Source organism: Oncorhynchus gorbuscha, linkage group LG02 (genome assembly GCF_021184085.1).
Source record: "Oncorhynchus gorbuscha isolate QuinsamMale2020 ecotype Even-year linkage group LG02, OgorEven_v1.0, whole genome shotgun sequence".
Lineage (NCBI taxonomy): Eukaryota > Metazoa > Chordata > Actinopteri > Salmoniformes > Salmonidae > Oncorhynchus > Oncorhynchus gorbuscha.
Window position 1 is genome coordinate 48,925,275 of NC_060174.1, and position 18,619 is coordinate 48,943,893.

Genomic DNA, 18,619 nt, shown 5'->3' on the forward strand with positions numbered 1-18,619 from the left:
TCATAGTTGAAGTGTACCTATGATGACAATTACAGTCCTCTCTCATATTTTTAAAGTGGGAGAACTTGCACAATTGGTGGCTGACTAAATCCTTTTTTTTGCCACACTGTATATGTTTTTGTTTAACACTTTTTTGGTTACTACATGAGTGTGTTATTTCATAGTTTGATGTCTTCACTATTATTCTATGATGAAGAAAATAATACAAATAAAGAAAAACCCTTGAATGAGGAGGTGTTCTAAAACTTTTGACCGGTAGTGTATGTCTGTAGAAATGTTGGCCAGAGCTGTTATTTGCTGTTTGTTCCTCAACTGAGGGATGTGTGGTGTCCGAGCCGCACATTTAGCACACAAATTACAGAAGAGGACGTTCTGCTAACAGGTTCTATGAAATTTCCTTGCACAGTCTTTTGCAGGAAATGCTCAATCTATGTGTATTAAATCCATTATCTGTGAAAATTCTACTCTCTTGAGCTGTCTGACTGAATAGATATTCCTTTTTGCCAAATGAATTGAGGAGGAATGGCTGGGCATGCAATGCTGAGTTGCCCTCTTGGCTGACTGCATCTCAAGCACATCTTTTCAAATCAGATTGGGAAAAGAGAACTGTTTTGAATAGGTTCATTCATCCAAGTTAATCAATGATAGTTGTGGCAGTTATGTGTTACCAATGAGTTACCAAACTGAAATAACCAAAACGGAAACGGCTAAATTCTCGGTTCATAAACCTCACTGAGGCATTCATGCAGGACCCATCAAGCGTTTTATTTCAACTATTTTGTTGTGCTGTACTCTCATCAACCATGGTCAGGTCTGTCCATGTAATCCTGTATCACAGAGCTGTGCCAGAACCCTGGTAGGGAACGACTGGTCAGACGGGGAGAGAAGAAAGGAGGATGAAGGAATGAGAGGAGGAACAGAGTGGTGAATTTCATTATACCCTGAGCGGGCACGGTCCTTCTCTATGAGGATCTAGTCTGGGATGTATGGAAACATGGGATGTAGTGAAAGGGGCACGTTCTCTTTCTTCCCCTCCCCTCCCTCCCTCCCTCCTTTGTGAGGGGAGATTGAGCCAAGGTCCGTTAATAAATAAATAAGTGTGTGACTAAGGATCACCTCATGGTGATGTTTTTTCAAAGGGCAGAACCCCCCCACCCCCCCACCCCCCCTCCTCCTTCCTCCTCTCTCTGGCTTCCTCCCTCCAAGGCTTTGCGTCGGTAAATAATAGATGAGGCGCCTGCAATACTCCACAATCACACAAGGTGACTGGACAGACTGCGAAGGGCCACAAGGTCTGGCCAGGTTTACAGGCACTAAACAGAAAGAGAAAAAAAAAAAGGAATACCGTCTGACTGTACATTGTTGTGCTTGTGTGTCGGAGTAATGGAGTGACTTGCGCGCGCTGAACGGAGTTTACTTGAGCGTCTCTGTACGTTGCAGTCGTGTGAATGTTTGATTGTGTGCTATTGCATTATTCAAGGAGTTGTTTTGGAGGGTTGTATTATCGCATTTTTTGAAGTAGTTGTTGTAGAGCACTGGCATGAAGGGAGAGAAAGGTCATTGAGGAAACCTGGTAAAAGTTCCTGGTACTTAAACCAGTGATATTTGATCCCTTCAGCACAGTGCAGTGAAGGAGACCTCTCGTGTTCAGTCAGCACTCTCTCTCACTGTGTGGAGCTACAATCTAACCCACAGAACAGCTCAGTTCGACCCTGTTAACTTCACACACGGACATTGACGGGTTCCCAGCCTTATAAAGAACAAGGCATACATTCATGTCTCAATACCTCAACAGGATGAATTGTAAATAGAAGGAATCTATCTTGTATTATTTCACTCAGGTCATTTTTATTCACACATATCAACGTTTAAAACACAGAGATTGAACATAGAGACACAAACAGGGGTTGACTCAGGGGAAAAGATGATGTGGGAGAAGTGAACCCTTTAATTCAAACAAATACATGTGTTATGGAGTTTACCGTCAATCCAATAAGGGGTAACCTTGTGACCAGCCTGATAAGGTCACGCATTTCTTGTGGCAAAGAAAGAATCAGTGTATGCTGCCCTCACTTGGCTCTTGTGGGTAGTACAGGAATGAATTCACCACAGTTTGTGAGTACAGCGGTGCAAAGGAAGGAGTAGCAACTGGAGTACATTCATTAGGGGATGTAGTTAAGTCTCGTTCGCTCAGCACATGATATACTGTTCTGTACCTCCTGGTGGTCATGTTCTTATTTGGATTTGATTTGATTTGTAACCACAGCTGTGGTCCAACTGATGACCAACTGAATGACTTATAAGAGCATTAACCTTTCCTGCCACACTCGGTTATCATGTAGAAGAGGCCCCTCACAGTCCAAACATATAAAGTTAGCTAAATATATATGTTACTTAGTTATTGTTTGGTAATGAATAATGACATAAGATGTCCTCAGATTTGTGTGGCGTCAGTCTGTCCGTGATGATGTGTTATTGCTTTGTGGGTTTCCTGTCATTACTTTTAATAGAGTGGGCTGTAATAGGCCTGGTGACTGTGGCGGGCGGATGTTGGAGTAGATGGATGCCATAGTCCAGGGTACGGACTGACTTGAGTCAATAGTCTGCAATGCGCCCAGTCGCTAGGGCAACCATAGAAGTCGCGTAATTCAAGGCTGACTTGTTTTTACCTCATGCGTTCATGGTGGCCTCTAACAATCAACTGAATGTCTGAATTGCCAATGTAACCTGCGTACTAGTCCTAATGCCCTGTAGATACGTACAATGATGGAAATGTGGGATAAAGCTTTTCTTACTTCAAAGGATTTAGATGTACAGTGCATTCGGAAAGTATTCAGACCCCTTGATTTTTTCCACATTTTGTTACATTACAGCCTTATTCTAAAATGGATTAAATTGTTTTTTTTAAAGTTTGTTTTATTTTTATACCCCTAATCAATGTACACACAATACCCCATAATGATACATCAAAACCAGGTTTTTTGAAATTCTTGCAAATTCATAAAACATAATAAATATTCAGACCCTTTACTCAGTACTTTGTTAAAGCACCTTTGACAGCGATTACAGCCTCGAGTCGGCTTGGGTATGACGCTAAAAGCTTGGCATACCTGTATTTGGGGAGTTTCCCACATTCTTCTCTGCAGATCCTCTCAAGCTCTGTCAGGTTGGATCGGGAGCATCACTTAAAATATATTTTCAGGTCTCTCCAGTGATGTTTGATCGGGTTCAAGTCCAGGCTCTGGCTGGGCCACTAGAGGACATTCAGAGACCTGTCCCGAAGTCACTCCTGCATTGTCTTGGCTGTGCGCTTAGGGTCGTTGTCCTGTTGGAAGATGAACCTTCACCCCAGTCTGAGGTCCTGAGCACTCTGGAGCAGGTTTTCATCAAGAATCTCTTTGTACTTTGCTCCATTCATCTTTACCTCGATCCTGACTAGTCTCCCAGTTCCCTGTCACTGAAAAACATCCCCACAGCATGATGCTGTCACCACCATGCTTCACCGTAGGGATGGTGCCAGCTTTACTCCAGACGTGACTCCAGACGTGACACAAAGTGTTCAATCTTGGTTTCATCAGATCAGAGAGTCTTGTTTCTCATGGTCTGATAGTCTTTAGGAGCCTTTTGGTAAACTCCAAGCGGGCTGTCATGTGCTTTTTACTGAGGAGAGGCTTCCGTCTGGCCACTCTACCATAAAGGGCTGATTGGTGGAGTGCTGCAGAGATGGTTGTCCTTCTGGAAGGTTCTCCCATCTCCACAGAGGAACTCGGGAGCTTTGTCAGAGTGAACATCGGGTTCTTGTTCACCTCCTTGACCAAGGCCCTTCTCCCCCGGATTGCTCCGTTTGGCCAGGCAACCAGCTCTATGAAGAGTTTTGGTGGTTTCAAACTTATTCCATTTAAGAATGATGGAGACCACTGTGTTCTTGGGGACCTTCAATGCTGCAGAAATTCTTCGGTACCCTTCCCGATATCTGTGCCTCAACACAATCCAATCTCGGAGCTCTACGGACAATTCCTTCGGCATCATGGCTTGGTTTTTGCTCTGTCTTGCACTGTCAACTGTGGAACATTATACAGACAGGTGTGTGCCTTTCCAAATCATGTCCAATCATTTGAATTTAACCACACTAGGGTATGTGGGACGCTAGCGTCATAGGACTTCATGTTACACAATACATGTATGTTTTGTTCGGTAAAGTTCATATTTATATCCAAAAATCTGAATTTACATTGTCGCGTTATGTTCAGTAGTTCCAAAACATCTGGTGATTTTGCCGAGAGCCACAGAAATACTCATAATAAACATTGCTAAAAGATACAACTGTTAAGCATGGAATTTTAGATCCACTTCTCCATAATGCAACCGCTGTGTCAGATTTCAAAAACACTTTACTGAAAAAGCACGCCATGCAATAATCTGAGTACAGCGCTCGGAGACCAAAACAACCCAAACAGATATCTGCCATGTTGTGTAGTCAACAGAAGTCAGAAATAGCATTATAAATATTCACTTACATTTGATGATCTTCATCAGAATGCACTCCCAGTAATCCCAGTTCCACAATAAATGTTTGATTTGTTCGATAAAGTTCATAATTTATGTCCAAATACCTCCTTTTTGTTCGCGCGTTTAGCCTAGTAATCAAAATTCATGGCGCGCGATCACTAGGTGCAGACGAAAAGTCAAAAAGTTCCGTTACAGTCAGTAGAAACATGTCAAACGATGTATAGAATCAATCTTTAGGATTTATGTTTTTAACATAAATCTTCAATAATGTTCCAACCGGAGAATTCCTTTGTCTGTAGAATTGCAATGGAACGCAAGCTAACTATCACGTGAACGCGCGTGGTCAGCTCATGCCTCTCTGCCAGATCTCTGACTCAATCCCCTCTCATTCCCCCCTCCTTCACAGTAGAAGCCTCAAACAAGGTTCTAAAGACTGTTGAAGTCTAGTGGAATCCTTAGGAAGTGCAATATGACCCCACAGACACTGTGTATTCGATAGGGAAAGAGTTGAAAAACTACAAATCTCAGATTTCCCACTTCCGGATTGGATTTTTTCTCAGGTTTTTGCCTGCCATATGAGTTCTGTTATACTCACAGACATCGTTCAAACAGTTCTTGAAACTTCAGAGTGTTTTCTATCCAAATCTATATGCATATTCTAGCTTTTATGGCTGAGTAGCAGTCAGTTTAATTTGGGCACGCTTTTCATCCCAAAGTCCCAATGCTGCCCCCTACCATAGAGAAGTTAACGCAGGTGGACTCTAATGAAGTTGTAGAAACATCTCAAGGATGATCAATGGCAACAGGATGCACCTGAGCTCAATTTTGAGTCTCATAGCAAAGGGTCCAAATACTTAATGTAAATAAGGTATCTGTTTTTACTTTTAATACATTTTCAAAAAAGTCTAAAAACCTGTTTTCTGCTTTGTCATTATAGGGTATTGTGTGTAGATTTATAAAAGGGAAAACAAGTATTTCATCCATTTTAGAATACGTCTGTAACGTAACTGGGAAAAATCTAAGTGGTCTGAATACTTTCCGAATGCACTGTACTTCTAAACACCAGACACACCAGAGACACCGTAACAAGGTATTTGACAATGTCACAAGTTCATAATAATATCACAAGTTGATAATATTAATACTGTGCTTAGAGGGTTGCTATAGCTATCCTCGTCAAAGGACTCTTTATGTCCGAGGAGACTCTGTGAGCTGCGATGTTCACCAGAACCAGCAATATCTGCTCTAATCTATTGGCATTGGTCCAGAAGAAGTGTCTTAAGGGTCTTCACACATCTGCTTCCTCTCTCCCTGTGCCCTCTCTCGCGCCACCTTAATGCCCTCCTGTTCCCAGCACTATTTATATACCCTTTTTTATCGACAGGATGACAGCACTCTTCACTGCTGAAGCTTTCCTGGCTGCCCCTTTGACCTGAACCAGCCAGGAAAAGAATGCCGACCGTGATGCACTGTTCTGTGGGTGTTAGTCTGCTGTCAATCACACAGGGTTTTTGCTGTTAGAAAACGTTGATATGAATAGTCCTTGGCTAAGGTTTCCATTATGAATAGTCCTGGGGTAAGGTTTCCATTATGAATAGTCCTGGGGTAAGGTTTCCATTATGAATAGTCCTGGGGTAAGGTTTCCATTATGAATAGTCCTGGGGTAAGGTTTCCATTATGAATAGTCCTGGGGTAAGGTTTCCATTATGAATAGTCCTGGGGTAAGTTTTCCATTATGAATATTCCTGGGGTAAGGTTTCCATTATGAATAGTCCTGGGGTAAGGTTTCCATTATGAATAGTCCTGGGGAAAGGTTTCCGTTATGAATAGTCCTGGGGTAAGATTACCATTATGAATAGTCCTGGGGTAAGGTTTCCATTATGAATAGTCCTTGGGTAAGGTTTCCATTATGAATAGTCCTTGGGTAAGGTTTCCATTATGAATAGACCGTGCAGTATTAGCACGCGCTCCAGCAGGTATATCTCTCTGGTCACCCCCAAAACCAATTCTTTCTTTGGCCGCCTCTCCTTCTAGTTCTCTGCTGCCAATGACTGGAACAAACTACAAAAATCTCTGAAACTGGAAACATTTATCTCCCTCACTAGCTTTAAGCACCAACTGTCAGAGCAGCTCACAGATTACTGCACCTGTACACATAGCCTATCTATAATTTAGCCCAAACATCTACCCCTTTCCCTACTGTATTTATTTTATGTATTTATTTATTTTGCTCCTTTGCACCCCATTATTTGTATTTCTACTTTGCACATTCTTCCACTGCAAATCTACCATTCCAGTGTTTTACTTGCTATATTGTATTTACTTTGCCACCTTGGCCTTTTTTTGCCTTTACCTCCCTTATCTCACTTCATTTGCTCACATCGTATATAGACTTGTTTATACTGTATTATTGACTGTATGTTTGTTTTACTCCATGTGTAACTGTCGTCATGCTGGGGAGCGCTGGGATAGAATGACCCAAGGAACTCGTTGTATGTGTCGAACTGCTTTGCTTTATCTTGGCCAGGTCGCAATTGTAAATGAGAACTTGTTCTCAACTTGCCTACCTGGTTAAATAAAGGTGAAATAAAATAAAATCAAAATTAAGGCTACTGAGTTTTGGATCTTTTCAGTCAAGACTCCAGATTTAAAAAATAAATATATATTTAACCTTTATTTAACTAGTTGAGGGCAAATTCTTACTTACAATGATGGCCTACCAAAAGGCAAAAGGACTCCTGCGGGGACGGGGGCTGGGATAAATCAAAAAATAAATAATATATATATATATATATATATATATGACAAAACACACATCACCACAAGAGAGACAACAAAACACTACATGAAGAGAGACCTAAGACAACAACACAGCATGGCTGATCCACCACTGATTCAGCTGATGTTATTGGTGAAGCATGTATAGCACCCACCTGTGTTGTACTCTCACATGCGATCAGATGCTCACCATGTGGATACTGGACACGTAACTGTAAGCCACTTCATGTAGGCAACAGCTTGAGGCGGTTGTTTACCATTCAGGTCTGTTGCTGCCCTATCACTATAGAACAAAACTGTTGTGTTGGTGATGTTGATACAGTACGTGAGCTCTGTAAGTGGATTGAGGTGTTGGAGGATGCAGAACAGGTGGTGTGCAATGTCCCCCCCCCCCCCACCCCACCCCACCCAGTGAACGTCCCTATAACATACTGCGCCTAGTCAAAGCATCCATACATTAATATCTCTGCCCCTGGCCCCTCTCTCTTTCTACCAGAAACTTTCTCTGTTAGCCCGCTCTCTCTGTGTCATTGCTGTTCATGTGCCTTCGTTGGAAGTTCCGCTACGTGACTAAAACCCGAATGGCGTGGCGGAGACGCGCTGCCTACAGCGGGGATGGGAAGCGCAGGGCCCCCCATTGACTTTAGTCACTCACACTCAGATATCGTATATATATATATATATGATGCTGGGAAATAGGGATGTCACTTTGGTCATAACTTAGGGGATCTTACACCGTTAATTGAGTTTAATATGATGATTAAATACAGCCATATTAGCTCATCTCTATTAGTCTGAACATCTCTTCAGCCACATCTATGGATTTATGATGGGAAGTTCAGCAGACTGGCTCATTGAAAGGAGGCCATATGTCTCTTGGCATGAAATGGTGGCCTGCGGATCGATCCGTTTAGCAGCATACTGTGTTATTGATAGGCAGATGTATCAACAGCTTTTCAGCTCAGTACCTTGGGTTTTCCTGTGGGGTAGAGAACAGGGGATGTCTGAATGTCTCCATCTCTGACCCAGTCCGGGCCCTTTAGCCACCATGAGTAGCAAAGACCGAGGTTCAAAATCTGGAAACATCCTTTCCCATAAAAAAAGATTTCTCACAGTTACTTTCTCTCAGATGTTCTCTGGTCAGTCTCTCGTATGCGAAGATCATTGATATAGTCTGGTTTTCACATCGTCGATCTCATCTAGCGCCTTTCGTAAAAGAGCTTCTGAAGCTGAGCAGCCTGGTCAGCCAAGACGACAGTGTGCCAGAACAATTACGCACCATATTATTATAGTCTGTAAAACTGTTAAACTGCAACAAAAAAAAAATAAAAAATGCTTGCGAATGGTAAAATACTTGCTTCATTACGCCATTAACCCAAAATATTGCCAATGGACACAGCCTACTGACTTCCTCGTATTAACCCCTGCCAGTTGCAGTCTGACTAAACTGTGGTGTATAAAAGCCCATCAGAGAGGAGCTGAGCTGGGGAGGCGACAGAGAGCCCTGGCTTACTGACCCAGTGGTGGTAGCGCCATCCTGCCCTGCTTCCACCTAAACCCTTAAGGGGATTATTTGCTGACTGGGCACTCATCTTGTAATCTAATCATGGGATTTTCATGAAAGTGGAATTAACCGTGTTGCCAGCATGCCGTCTGCCGCCTTTTTACAGCGTTTAAAACCACAAATGCTATGGTGGAAGTGGGACCGACTGGGACCTCCATATATATATATAAAATATATGACATTTTGCAGACGCTTTTATCCAAAGCAACTTACAGTCATGTGTGCATACATTCTACGTATGGGTGGTCCCGGGGATCGAACCCACTACCCTGGCGTTACAAGCGCCATGCTCTACCAACTGAGCTACAGAAGGACCACATATCTAGTCTTGGTCTGTTAATTGCCGCTGTCATCGCTAAATGTTCATTTGGGCCTCTGTCTGCGTAACATCACCAGAGGACAAGACGATATGTGTCTGTTTTATCGGCGGCACGTGCTGCTGTCATCCAGAAAGCAGGAGGGGTGGAGGGTGGCCAGGGTGGCACGGCAGCGTCACCACCCTGTAGGCACTCACTCAGTTGGCACCCACCCTATCTGCTGTGCGGCCCCCACTCAGGACAGGATACAGCCAGGGTGATAGTGCTGCTGTCACTGCAGGCCCTCCCAACGCCGGAGAGGTCAGTAGGGCTTCCTCTGCACTGAATCACAGGTTAAACACATCCCCAGACAGTTACACGCACACACACACTCTCGTGAAGACAGTCACACACGCAAGTACTCATTCAGCTAGTTCATTCAGCTCTCAGCTGCATACGAAGGATTTTGTCCACACTCACAGCGAAGTGTCAGATTGTTGGTTTGGTAGAACTCACCTGGTTACTCTTGACTCATTGGCTGGCAGGACTGAGGTGACTGAATCGGTGTGGTAGGCGATATAAATGAGTGACAGGGTTCAGGTAAAAAACCTTCTCATGTCATGTTGTCTTCAGCTCCTATTGTTATCACCAGCCCAACAACCCAACGGGACTGACCCAGCCAGTACGGCACGTTGGTTAGATTTGAGCAGGTGCCCAGAGGCCATCTGAAATATGCTCATCTCTCTCTTCCTCTCACTCTATCTCTTTCTCTCTCTAAAGGATGGAATAAGTCACTGGTGTGCTTTCATGAAAAATCAGCCCTTGATTTCTCATCTGTAGCAAGTCTCCGCGGTCCCCGGCAACGACACAGTTAGACCACACCTGAATGACTAGGGATGGGCATTTGACATTTTGTTGACTGTTGAAGTACTCACATAATTTTTTTTCTGCTAGTACTCAAATTAAGAAGAAAAAACCACGTTGAACACCTGGCCCCTACTGGAGGAAAAAACACATTGAACACCTGACCCCTACTGGAGAAAAAACATGTTGAACACCTGGCCCATACTGGAGGAAAAAACGCGTTGAACACCTGGCCCATACTGGAGGAAAAAACACGTTGAACACCTGGCCCCTACTGGAGGAAAAAACACATTGAACACCTGACCCCTACTGGAGAAAAAACACGTTGAACACCTGGCCCATACTGGAGGAAAAAACACGTTGAACACCTGGCCCATACTGGAGGAAAAAACACGTTGAACACCTGGCCCATACTGGAGGAAAAAACACGTTGAACACCTGGCCCATACTGGAGGAAAAAACACATTGAACACCTGGCCCATACTGGAGGAAAAAACACGTTGAACACCTGGCCCATACTGGAGGAAAAAACACATTGAACACCTGGCCCATACTGGAGGAAAAAACACATTGAACACCTGGCCCATACTGGAGGAAAAAACACGTTGAACACCTGGCCCATACTGGAGGAAAAAACACATTGAACACCTGGCCCATACTGGAGGAAAAAACACGTTGATCACCTGGCCCATACTGGAGAAAAAACACGTTGAACACCTGGCCCATACTGGAGAAAAAACACGTTGAACACCTGACCCCTACTGGAGAAAAAACACGTTGAACACCTGGCCCATACTGGAGGAAAAAACACGTTGATCACCTGGCCTATACTGGAGAAAAAACACGTTGAACACCTGGCCCATACTGGAGAAAAAAACACGTTGAACACCTGGCCCATACTGGAGGAAAAAACATGTTGAACACCTGGCCCATACTGGAGGAAAAAACACGTTGAACACCTGGCCCCTACTGGAGAAAAAACACGTTGAACACCTGGCCCCTACTGGAGAAAAAACACGTTGAACACCTGACCCATACTGGAGGAAAAAACAAGAGTGTATTTATCTATAAGCCAACAGTGCACAGCAACCCCCAATTTATCATAAACATTACAGATAACAAATCCTCATTTGCCACATATCCTGTATATTCGGTCAATAAAAAAAACGAGTGCCATTTAAGATTCATTTATTGATGCCATAATGAGCGTTAATGTGTTACCGGTTCAGGCTCTGGCGTGGTCACAGTGGCACTTTTGCAGTGCCAAATGATGTGACGTGCGATTGCTGCTGCTTGTTCCCCTCCGAGAAAGTTTCTTGGTGCTTGATTATCATGTGATTTGTCAGGGAGCTGATCGTGCTGTGATAGGAGAGCTTCCTAGCGATAGGGAACGAACGCAGGCCGGGGGTACATCTGCGGCACTCAAGCGCACGTGTTCATGCCACAGTGACAAGATGAAGAAACCAGATATGTGCTCCAAACGAAATACAAGAAGGAAATTGAAGGAAAAAGAAGAAGGAAAAACTGGTAAACATAATTCAAGAAATCACAGCGTTGGGTAGTTTGTGAGCTCTCCAAACAACGTGTCCACTGTGAGAATGAGAATGGTACTATTAATACAGCACCAGTCAAACGTTTGGACAACTACGCATTCAAGGGTTTTTCTTTACTTTTACTATTTTCTACATTGTAGAATAATAGTGCAGACATCAAAACTTGAGAGAATGTCAAGAGTGTGGAAATCTGCCATCTATAAGGGCACAAGGCGAGACCCAAATGAGCTCCGATATTTATTATAACAAAAGGGGGAGGCAAAAGGCAGGTCGGGGGACAGGCGAGAGTTCATAAACCAGGTCAGAGTCCAAACAGTACAAGACGATAGGCAGGCTCGAGGTCAGGACAATCAAGGATTCAGTAACCAGGTCGGAGTCTAAACGGTACAAGACGATAGGCAGGCTCGAGGTCAGGACAGGCAAGGGTTCAGTAACCAGGTCGGAGTCTAAACGGTACAAGACGATAGGCAGGCTCGAGGTCAGGACAATCAAGGATTCAGTAACCAGGTCGGAGTCTAAACGGTACAAGACGATAGGCAGGCTCGAGGTCAGGACAATCAAGGATTCAGTAACCAGGTCGGAGTCTAAACGGTACAAGACGATAGGCAGGCTCGAGGTCAGGACAGGCAAGGGTTCAGTAACCAGGTCGGAGTCTAAACGGTACAAGACGATAGGCAGGCTCGAGGTCAGGACAATCAAGGATTCAGTAACCAGGTCGGAGTCTAAACGGTACAAGGCGATAGGCAGGCTCGAGGTCAGGACAATCAAGGATTCAGTAACCAGGTCGGAGTCTAAACGGTACAAGGCGATAGGCAGGCTTGAGGTCAGGACAGGCAAGGATTCAGTAACCAGGTTGGAGTCTAAACGGTACAGGACGATAGGCAGGCTCGAGGTCAGGACAGGCAAGGGTTCAGTAACCAGGTCAGAGTCTAAACGGTACAAGACGATAGGCAGGCTCGAGGTCAGGACAGGCAAGGATTCAGTAACCAGGTCGGAGTCTAAACGGTACAAGACGATAGGCAGGCTCGAGGTCAGGACAGGCAAGGATTCAGTAACCAGGTCGGAGTCTAAACGGTACAAGACGATAGGCAGGCTCGAGGTCAGGACAGGCAAGGATTCAGTAACCAGGTCGGAGTCTAAACGGTACAAGACGATAGGCAGGCTCGAGGTCAGGACAGGCAAGGATTCAGTAACCAGGTCGGAGTCTAAACGGTACAAGACGATAGGCAGGCTAGAGGTCAGGACAGGCAAGGATTCAGTAACCAGGTCGGAGTCTAAACGGTACAAGACGATAGGCAGGCTCGAGGTCAGGACAGGCAAGGATTCAGTAACCAGGTCGGAGTCTAAACGGTACAAGACGATAGGCAGGCTCGAGGTCAGGACAATCAAGGATTCAGTAACCAGGTCGGAGTCTAAACGGTACAAGACGATAGGCAGGCTCGAGGTCAGGACAGGCAAGGGTTCAGTAACCAGGTCAGAGTCTAAACGGTACAAGGCGATAGGCAGGCTCGAGGTCAGGACAGGCAAGGGTTCAGTAACCAGGTCAGAGTCTAAACGGTACAAGGCGATAGGCAGGCTCGAGTTCAGGACAGGCAAGGGTTCAGTAACCAGGTCAGAGTCTAAACGGTACAAGGCGATAGGCAGGCTCGAGGTCAGGACAGGCAAGGGTTCAGTAACCAGGTCAGAGTCTAAACGGTACAAGGCGATAGGCAGGCTCGAGGTCAGGACAGGCAAGGGTTCAGTAACCAGGTCAGAGTCTAAACGGTACAAGGCGATAGGCAGGCTCGAGGTCAGGACAGGCAAGGGTTCAGTAACCAGGTCAGAGTCTAAACGGTACAAGACGATAGGCAGGCTCGAGGTCAGGGGCAGACAGAGTGGTCAGGCAGGCGGGCTGGGAAAAGAGACTGGGAAAAGCAGGAGCTGAGACACTAAAAAGCTGGTTGACTTGACAAACAAGACAAACTGGCACAGAGTGACAGGAAACACAGGGATAAATACACTGGGGATAATAAGCGACACCTGGAGGGGGTGGAGACAAGCACACGGACAGGTGAAACAGATCAGGGCGTGACAGTCATCAAGGCGAAGGGTGGTTACTTTGAAGAATCTAAAATGTCAAATGTATTTCACACGTGTTTAACACTTTTTTTGGTTACTACATGATTCCATATGTGTTATTTCATAGTTTTCATAGTTTTGATGTCTTCACTATTATTCTACAATGTAGAAAATGGTAAAAAGAATAAAGAAACACCCTTGAATGAGTAGGTGTGTCCAAACTTTGGGCTGGTACTGTACATTGAATGAATAGAAATGACAGTAACCAAACTTTTTAGATGAATGAGGAAATGGTAAAGACGGTAGCCTACATTTTACTGCTGGTGATACTTCTGATGGATGGTGGATGGTGCATAAACATTGACAAACAATTCATGTCGTGAAAACAATGAATGTGCTCATTAGACCTCTCTATGACCCTATCAGAGAAGTCACGACACAGCGGGGTCACTGTGCCACCCGGGTGATCAGTGAGGTGAACGTTTTAGTCGGCACGAACATGAACACAAACACAGAATGGGGATCAGGCTCATCAACACTGTAGTAACAGGCACACGTAGACCTCGAAAGCGCATTCATTTCTATTCATTTCTATAATACACGTGAACTATTCAATCAATACGCAGGTGTGTAGGGTAGAAACAAAGGCAAACTAGCTAGGTCTTGTACAGAAAACAGATGACAGTGAATGAGAGTGGAGGGTTGGTTGACTGCGACCAACTCTTTTCACACCACCTCGATGCAAAGTGATTGTCGTAGCAGGTTAGGAGCGAGTTTTTGCTAACCCTAACCTTAACCTCAGACTCCTAACCTGCTATTAATTACCCTAATCTGCGATGAAAAGTGAAAATATTGCCCAGTGGATTATCGATCAGCCTGTGGTTTCTCCAGATTGTATGACCTTTGATTTGCTCTCACGGCAAGGGGGATAGACGGTCCTTTTAGAGGAGGATGAAAAACCTCAGCCTATGGATGGTTTGTGTTGAAACAGAGTTAGAGAGAGTTCTGTTTGACTGTGACCCATAGGGATTACAGGGTTCAATCCACCGGCTGGAGGAACTGCTGGCTGCAGCACTATTTGAAACCTCACAAAGCTTCTGCCTGGGCTGGCTCTGAATAATAACACCCCCCCAGTCTGTCTGCTGACTGAAAGTTTACATGACACTGAGAATCAACCGTACAGAATTACAAAGAACATAGAAAAGCACTTGATAACGTCATATTCATCCCTATGCACATCCAAATTGTTCTGGCACCGTGGAGTTAACAGTTGAGTTCAAAGCCGTGGGGAGCATAATATAAAACCCAGGGAGGGGGCATCAGAACTGGAGCCCCTCCCCTCCTGCAGAGATCAGCAGAACCCAGAAACCGTACTCTCTTTTATACAGCAACACTGGGCCAATTAGAATCGGGCTCCTCTCCCACTTCTCAGTATCAGTGTACAGAGAGAGAGAGAGAGAGAGAGAGAGAGAGAGAGAGAGAGAGAGAGAGAGAGAGAGAGAGAGAGAGAGAGAGAGAGAGAGAGAGAGAGAGAGAGAGAGAGAGAGAGAGAGAGAGAGAGAGAGAGAGAGAGAGAGAGAGAGAGAGAGAGAGAGAGAGAGAGAGAGAGAGAGAGAGAGAGAGAGAGAGAGAGAGAGAGAGAGAGAGAGAGAGAGAGAGAGAGAGAGAGAGAGAGAGAGAGAGAGAGAGAGAGAGGCTGTCTCCATTGACTACTTGACAAGCTGAGGAAGGAGGAGGAGGATACTGCTGTGCGTCCCTCCAGGCTGCCACCCAACGGTGTTTAGTCATTAGAGTCTCTAAGAACACTTCTGCTGTCTGCCTGGACAAACAGAGCTCTGATCTCTCCCAGCGTCACATCCAGAGCCGTTTCCAAAGGTTTACTATTGGACTGTCTGCGTGTGTGTGTGTGTGTGTGTGTGTGTGTGTGTGTGTGTGTGTGTGTGTGTGTGTGTGTGTGTGTGTGTGTGTGTGTGTGTGTGTGTGTGTGTGTGTGTGTGTGTGTGTGTGTGTGTGTGTGTGTGTGTGTGTGTGTGTGTGTGTGAGTTGTGTTGAGTTTGTGTGTACCACAAAGATCCTCCTGCTGTACATGTCTATATGTAAGCTGAGCTACCCCAGCTGTGGAGCTTCTGTGTGAGAGTATGGCTGCTTTTGGCCAACCTTCTTAGAAAGCAGCAGAGAGAGAGAGAGAGAGAGAGAGAGAGAGAGAGAGAGAGAGAGAGAGAGAGAGAGAGAGAAAGGGAGAGAGGGCGATTTGGAGTGCTTGTATGTGTGTGTGTGTGTGTGTGTGGAGAGGTTTCTGAGATGAGTGGAAGATGCTGGCAATTCTGGTCGCCTCAAAGATGAAGTCAGGACTACCCAAACCGGTGCACAGCGCCCTGCCCATTCCTCAGGCACAGAACCTTGCCAGGTCCAGGACCTCCAGCCCTCACAGGGCCAGACCTCTAGCCCTCAGACACAGCCCCCTGAAAGCCCTTCACCGGCAGGGAGAGGGCCAGGGAAAGGGAGAGACGACCCCCACCCCCAACAGAAGCCTCTCCACTGCAGAGAGTGAAGACCGAGAGGACCCTCAGGTCAGAGCACTGTTCTTCTCAATCTCATATTTGTTACGTGCTAAAAAGACAAAACCTGGAGTGAACTGGGATAAAATATAGGACCTCTGCACCTGTTCAGCATGCGTAATTGGACAGCGAACACTATCGGCGTTTGCAGCTGCTGTGTGTATAGGAGAGATGCAGGCTAATGTGTCTAAGGCACGTAATGATGAATGGCGTGTGTGTGTGTGTGTGTGTGTGTGGTAAGTAATGTAAACATATGTCACAGGTTAAAGCATTAGTCGCATGTTGTTTAAGGCAGTGAAGAGGAGGAGTTAGTACTCTAATCAGACGGTCATTCAGAGGTGCACATAGAGAATAATGATTCTTCCCTTGTCTTCACTGTCACTACTATGTGGAGTTTGTGTCGTATTTAACTAGGCAAGTCAGTTTAGAAGAAATTCAATGACTGCCTAACCTGGCCGACGCCGGGTCAATTGCGCACCGCCCAAACCGGACTCCCAATCACGAGCCAGATATGATACAGCCTGGATTCAAACCAGGGACTGTAGTGGCAACTCTTGCACTGAGATGCAGTGCCTGACACCGCTGCGCCACTCATGGAGCCCTATGCAAGGAAGTGTTTGTTTGAAATCCTCTGTATGTAATGCATTCATTTCAATAGATATCTAATTCTCTTCGACGTACCTTAGTTACTTTCTCACAGGGAAATTTGAAGGTTCGCAGTGAGAACAGAATACAACAGCAGGGTTTGGCCTCATGGCAGTTGCTGGTGTGAGAATTTTACCCCCCTATGTTGGCCTGTGTGAGTAGCAGGCAGATGTGTGAGTGGCAGGCAGATGTGTGAGTGGCAGGCAGATGTGTGAGTAGCAGGCAGATGTGTGAGTGGCAGGCAGATGTGTGAGTGGCAGGCAGATGTGTGAGTGGCAGGCAGATGTGTGAGTAGCAGGCAGATGTGTGAGTGGCAGGCAGATGTGTGAGTAGCAGGCAGATGTGTGAGTGGCAGGCAGATGTGTGAGTAGCAGGCAGATGTGTGAGTGGCAGGCAGATGTGTGAGTGGCAGGCAGATGTGTGAGTGGCAGGCAGATGTGAGAGTGGCAGGCAGATGTGTGAGTAGCAGGCAGATGTGTGAGTAGCAGGCAGATGTGTGAGTAGCAGGCAGATGTGTGAGTAGCAGGCAGATGTGTGAGTGGCAGGCAGATGTGTGAGTGGCAGGCAGATGTGTGAGTAGCAGGCAGATGTGTGAGTAGCAGGCAGATGTGTGAGTGGCAGGCAGATGTGTGAGTGGCAGGCAGATGTGTGAGTAGCAGGCAGATGTGTGAGTGGCAGGCAGATGGGCTCTACACACCTGGTCTGGCTGATGTCTGCTAATGTATGCCTTTATATTTGTATATTTGAAGAACTGTACAAAGATTATAGTTCAACTGAAAGTGACTATAGATTATAGTCCAGGAGTGCTGGTCTTGTGTCTATATTGCTGGCCTGGCCATGTATAGCCTATATGTAGCCTATGTGAATTTGGCCTATCCCATAGCCTACTGTCCCAATCAGGCAGCAGGAGCTGATGTTCTGCTTCATGTGGTGGGGAGGATGAAAGATTCCTGCATGGCCTATCATTACACAGTGAGAGTGAACAGCGGTCATGGGGTTTTATCCAGAGCTCTATTTGGAGTGGTAGTACTGTGCTGTGGCTCAGTGTGCTCTACACTGCAGCCCGGCTACAGAGTTCATGGGGCTGGGGGGCCAGGGGGCCCACTGGAGAGGAAACGGGAACACACAAGCATAGAATAATATTGTCGTATTTCATATTTCGTTGGCGTACCCTAATGGGGGACATATGGTGAAAGATTAGAATGAAAATACCTCTTTCTGGGATTGGTACATTATGGAATCATGAGTTAGCCAGTGTGGTGTTTTGTGGCGTAGAACTACCAGACACAGACGTCAATTCAACATCTATTCCACGTTGGTTCTACGTCCATTTCATTGAAATGACGTGGAAACCACGTTGATCAACCAGTGTGTGCCCAGTGGGATTGGGGTGTGTTTTTGTCTTACATATTGTGAATGTTTGGAGAAGCGACAACCAGATCTCAGTCTTGAGATCCCAGATATTTCCTGAATGGAAGCACAGTATGTTCACAATGAACACTGTACGTCCAGTGAGCCAGACAAGATGAGTGATTCCTCGACACAGTCTCAGCACGTCAGTGAAGAAGATCACAGTGAATCTTACTGCTGATTACCTGCACTCTCTCTACCAAATGAGAACACACACACAGCTTCTCTTCCACCTAAAGCGTGACTTATCAGCTACATTCATACAGTACATGACATTCGGTATAGTGAAGATCGCTGGTAGTCATTTGCTACTCGACAACACCTGCTGCTGGCGGCATGAGTTTAATGAGTTTAGCAGGCCTACTGTGCGTGGGGGGGAGGGTC

General features: G+C 45.5%; 1 protein-coding gene across 12 annotated transcripts in view; it reads left to right on the forward strand.

The window, feature by feature from the left end:
• The window catches only part of LOC124003629 (neuron navigator 2-like), a 139,870-nt gene that overhangs the window by 22,599 nt on the left and 98,652 nt on the right, over positions 1 to 18,619 (forward strand). For 8 of the 12 annotated variants that reach the window (XM_046312051.1, XM_046312113.1, XM_046312059.1 and 5 more), the window contains exon 1: positions 15,324 to 16,192. The exons of 1 other annotated variant lie outside the window; for it this stretch is intronic. In XM_046312051.1, the coding sequence (XP_046168007.1) occupies positions 15,935 to 16,192 (258 nt within the window). In that variant the 5' untranslated portion in view covers positions 15,324 to 15,934. Of the gene's footprint in view, positions 1 to 15,323; positions 16,193 to 18,619 lie in introns of those variants that run through there. 3 more of the 12 variants (XM_046312069.1, XM_046312123.1, XM_046312170.1) reach the window with 1 other exon arrangement.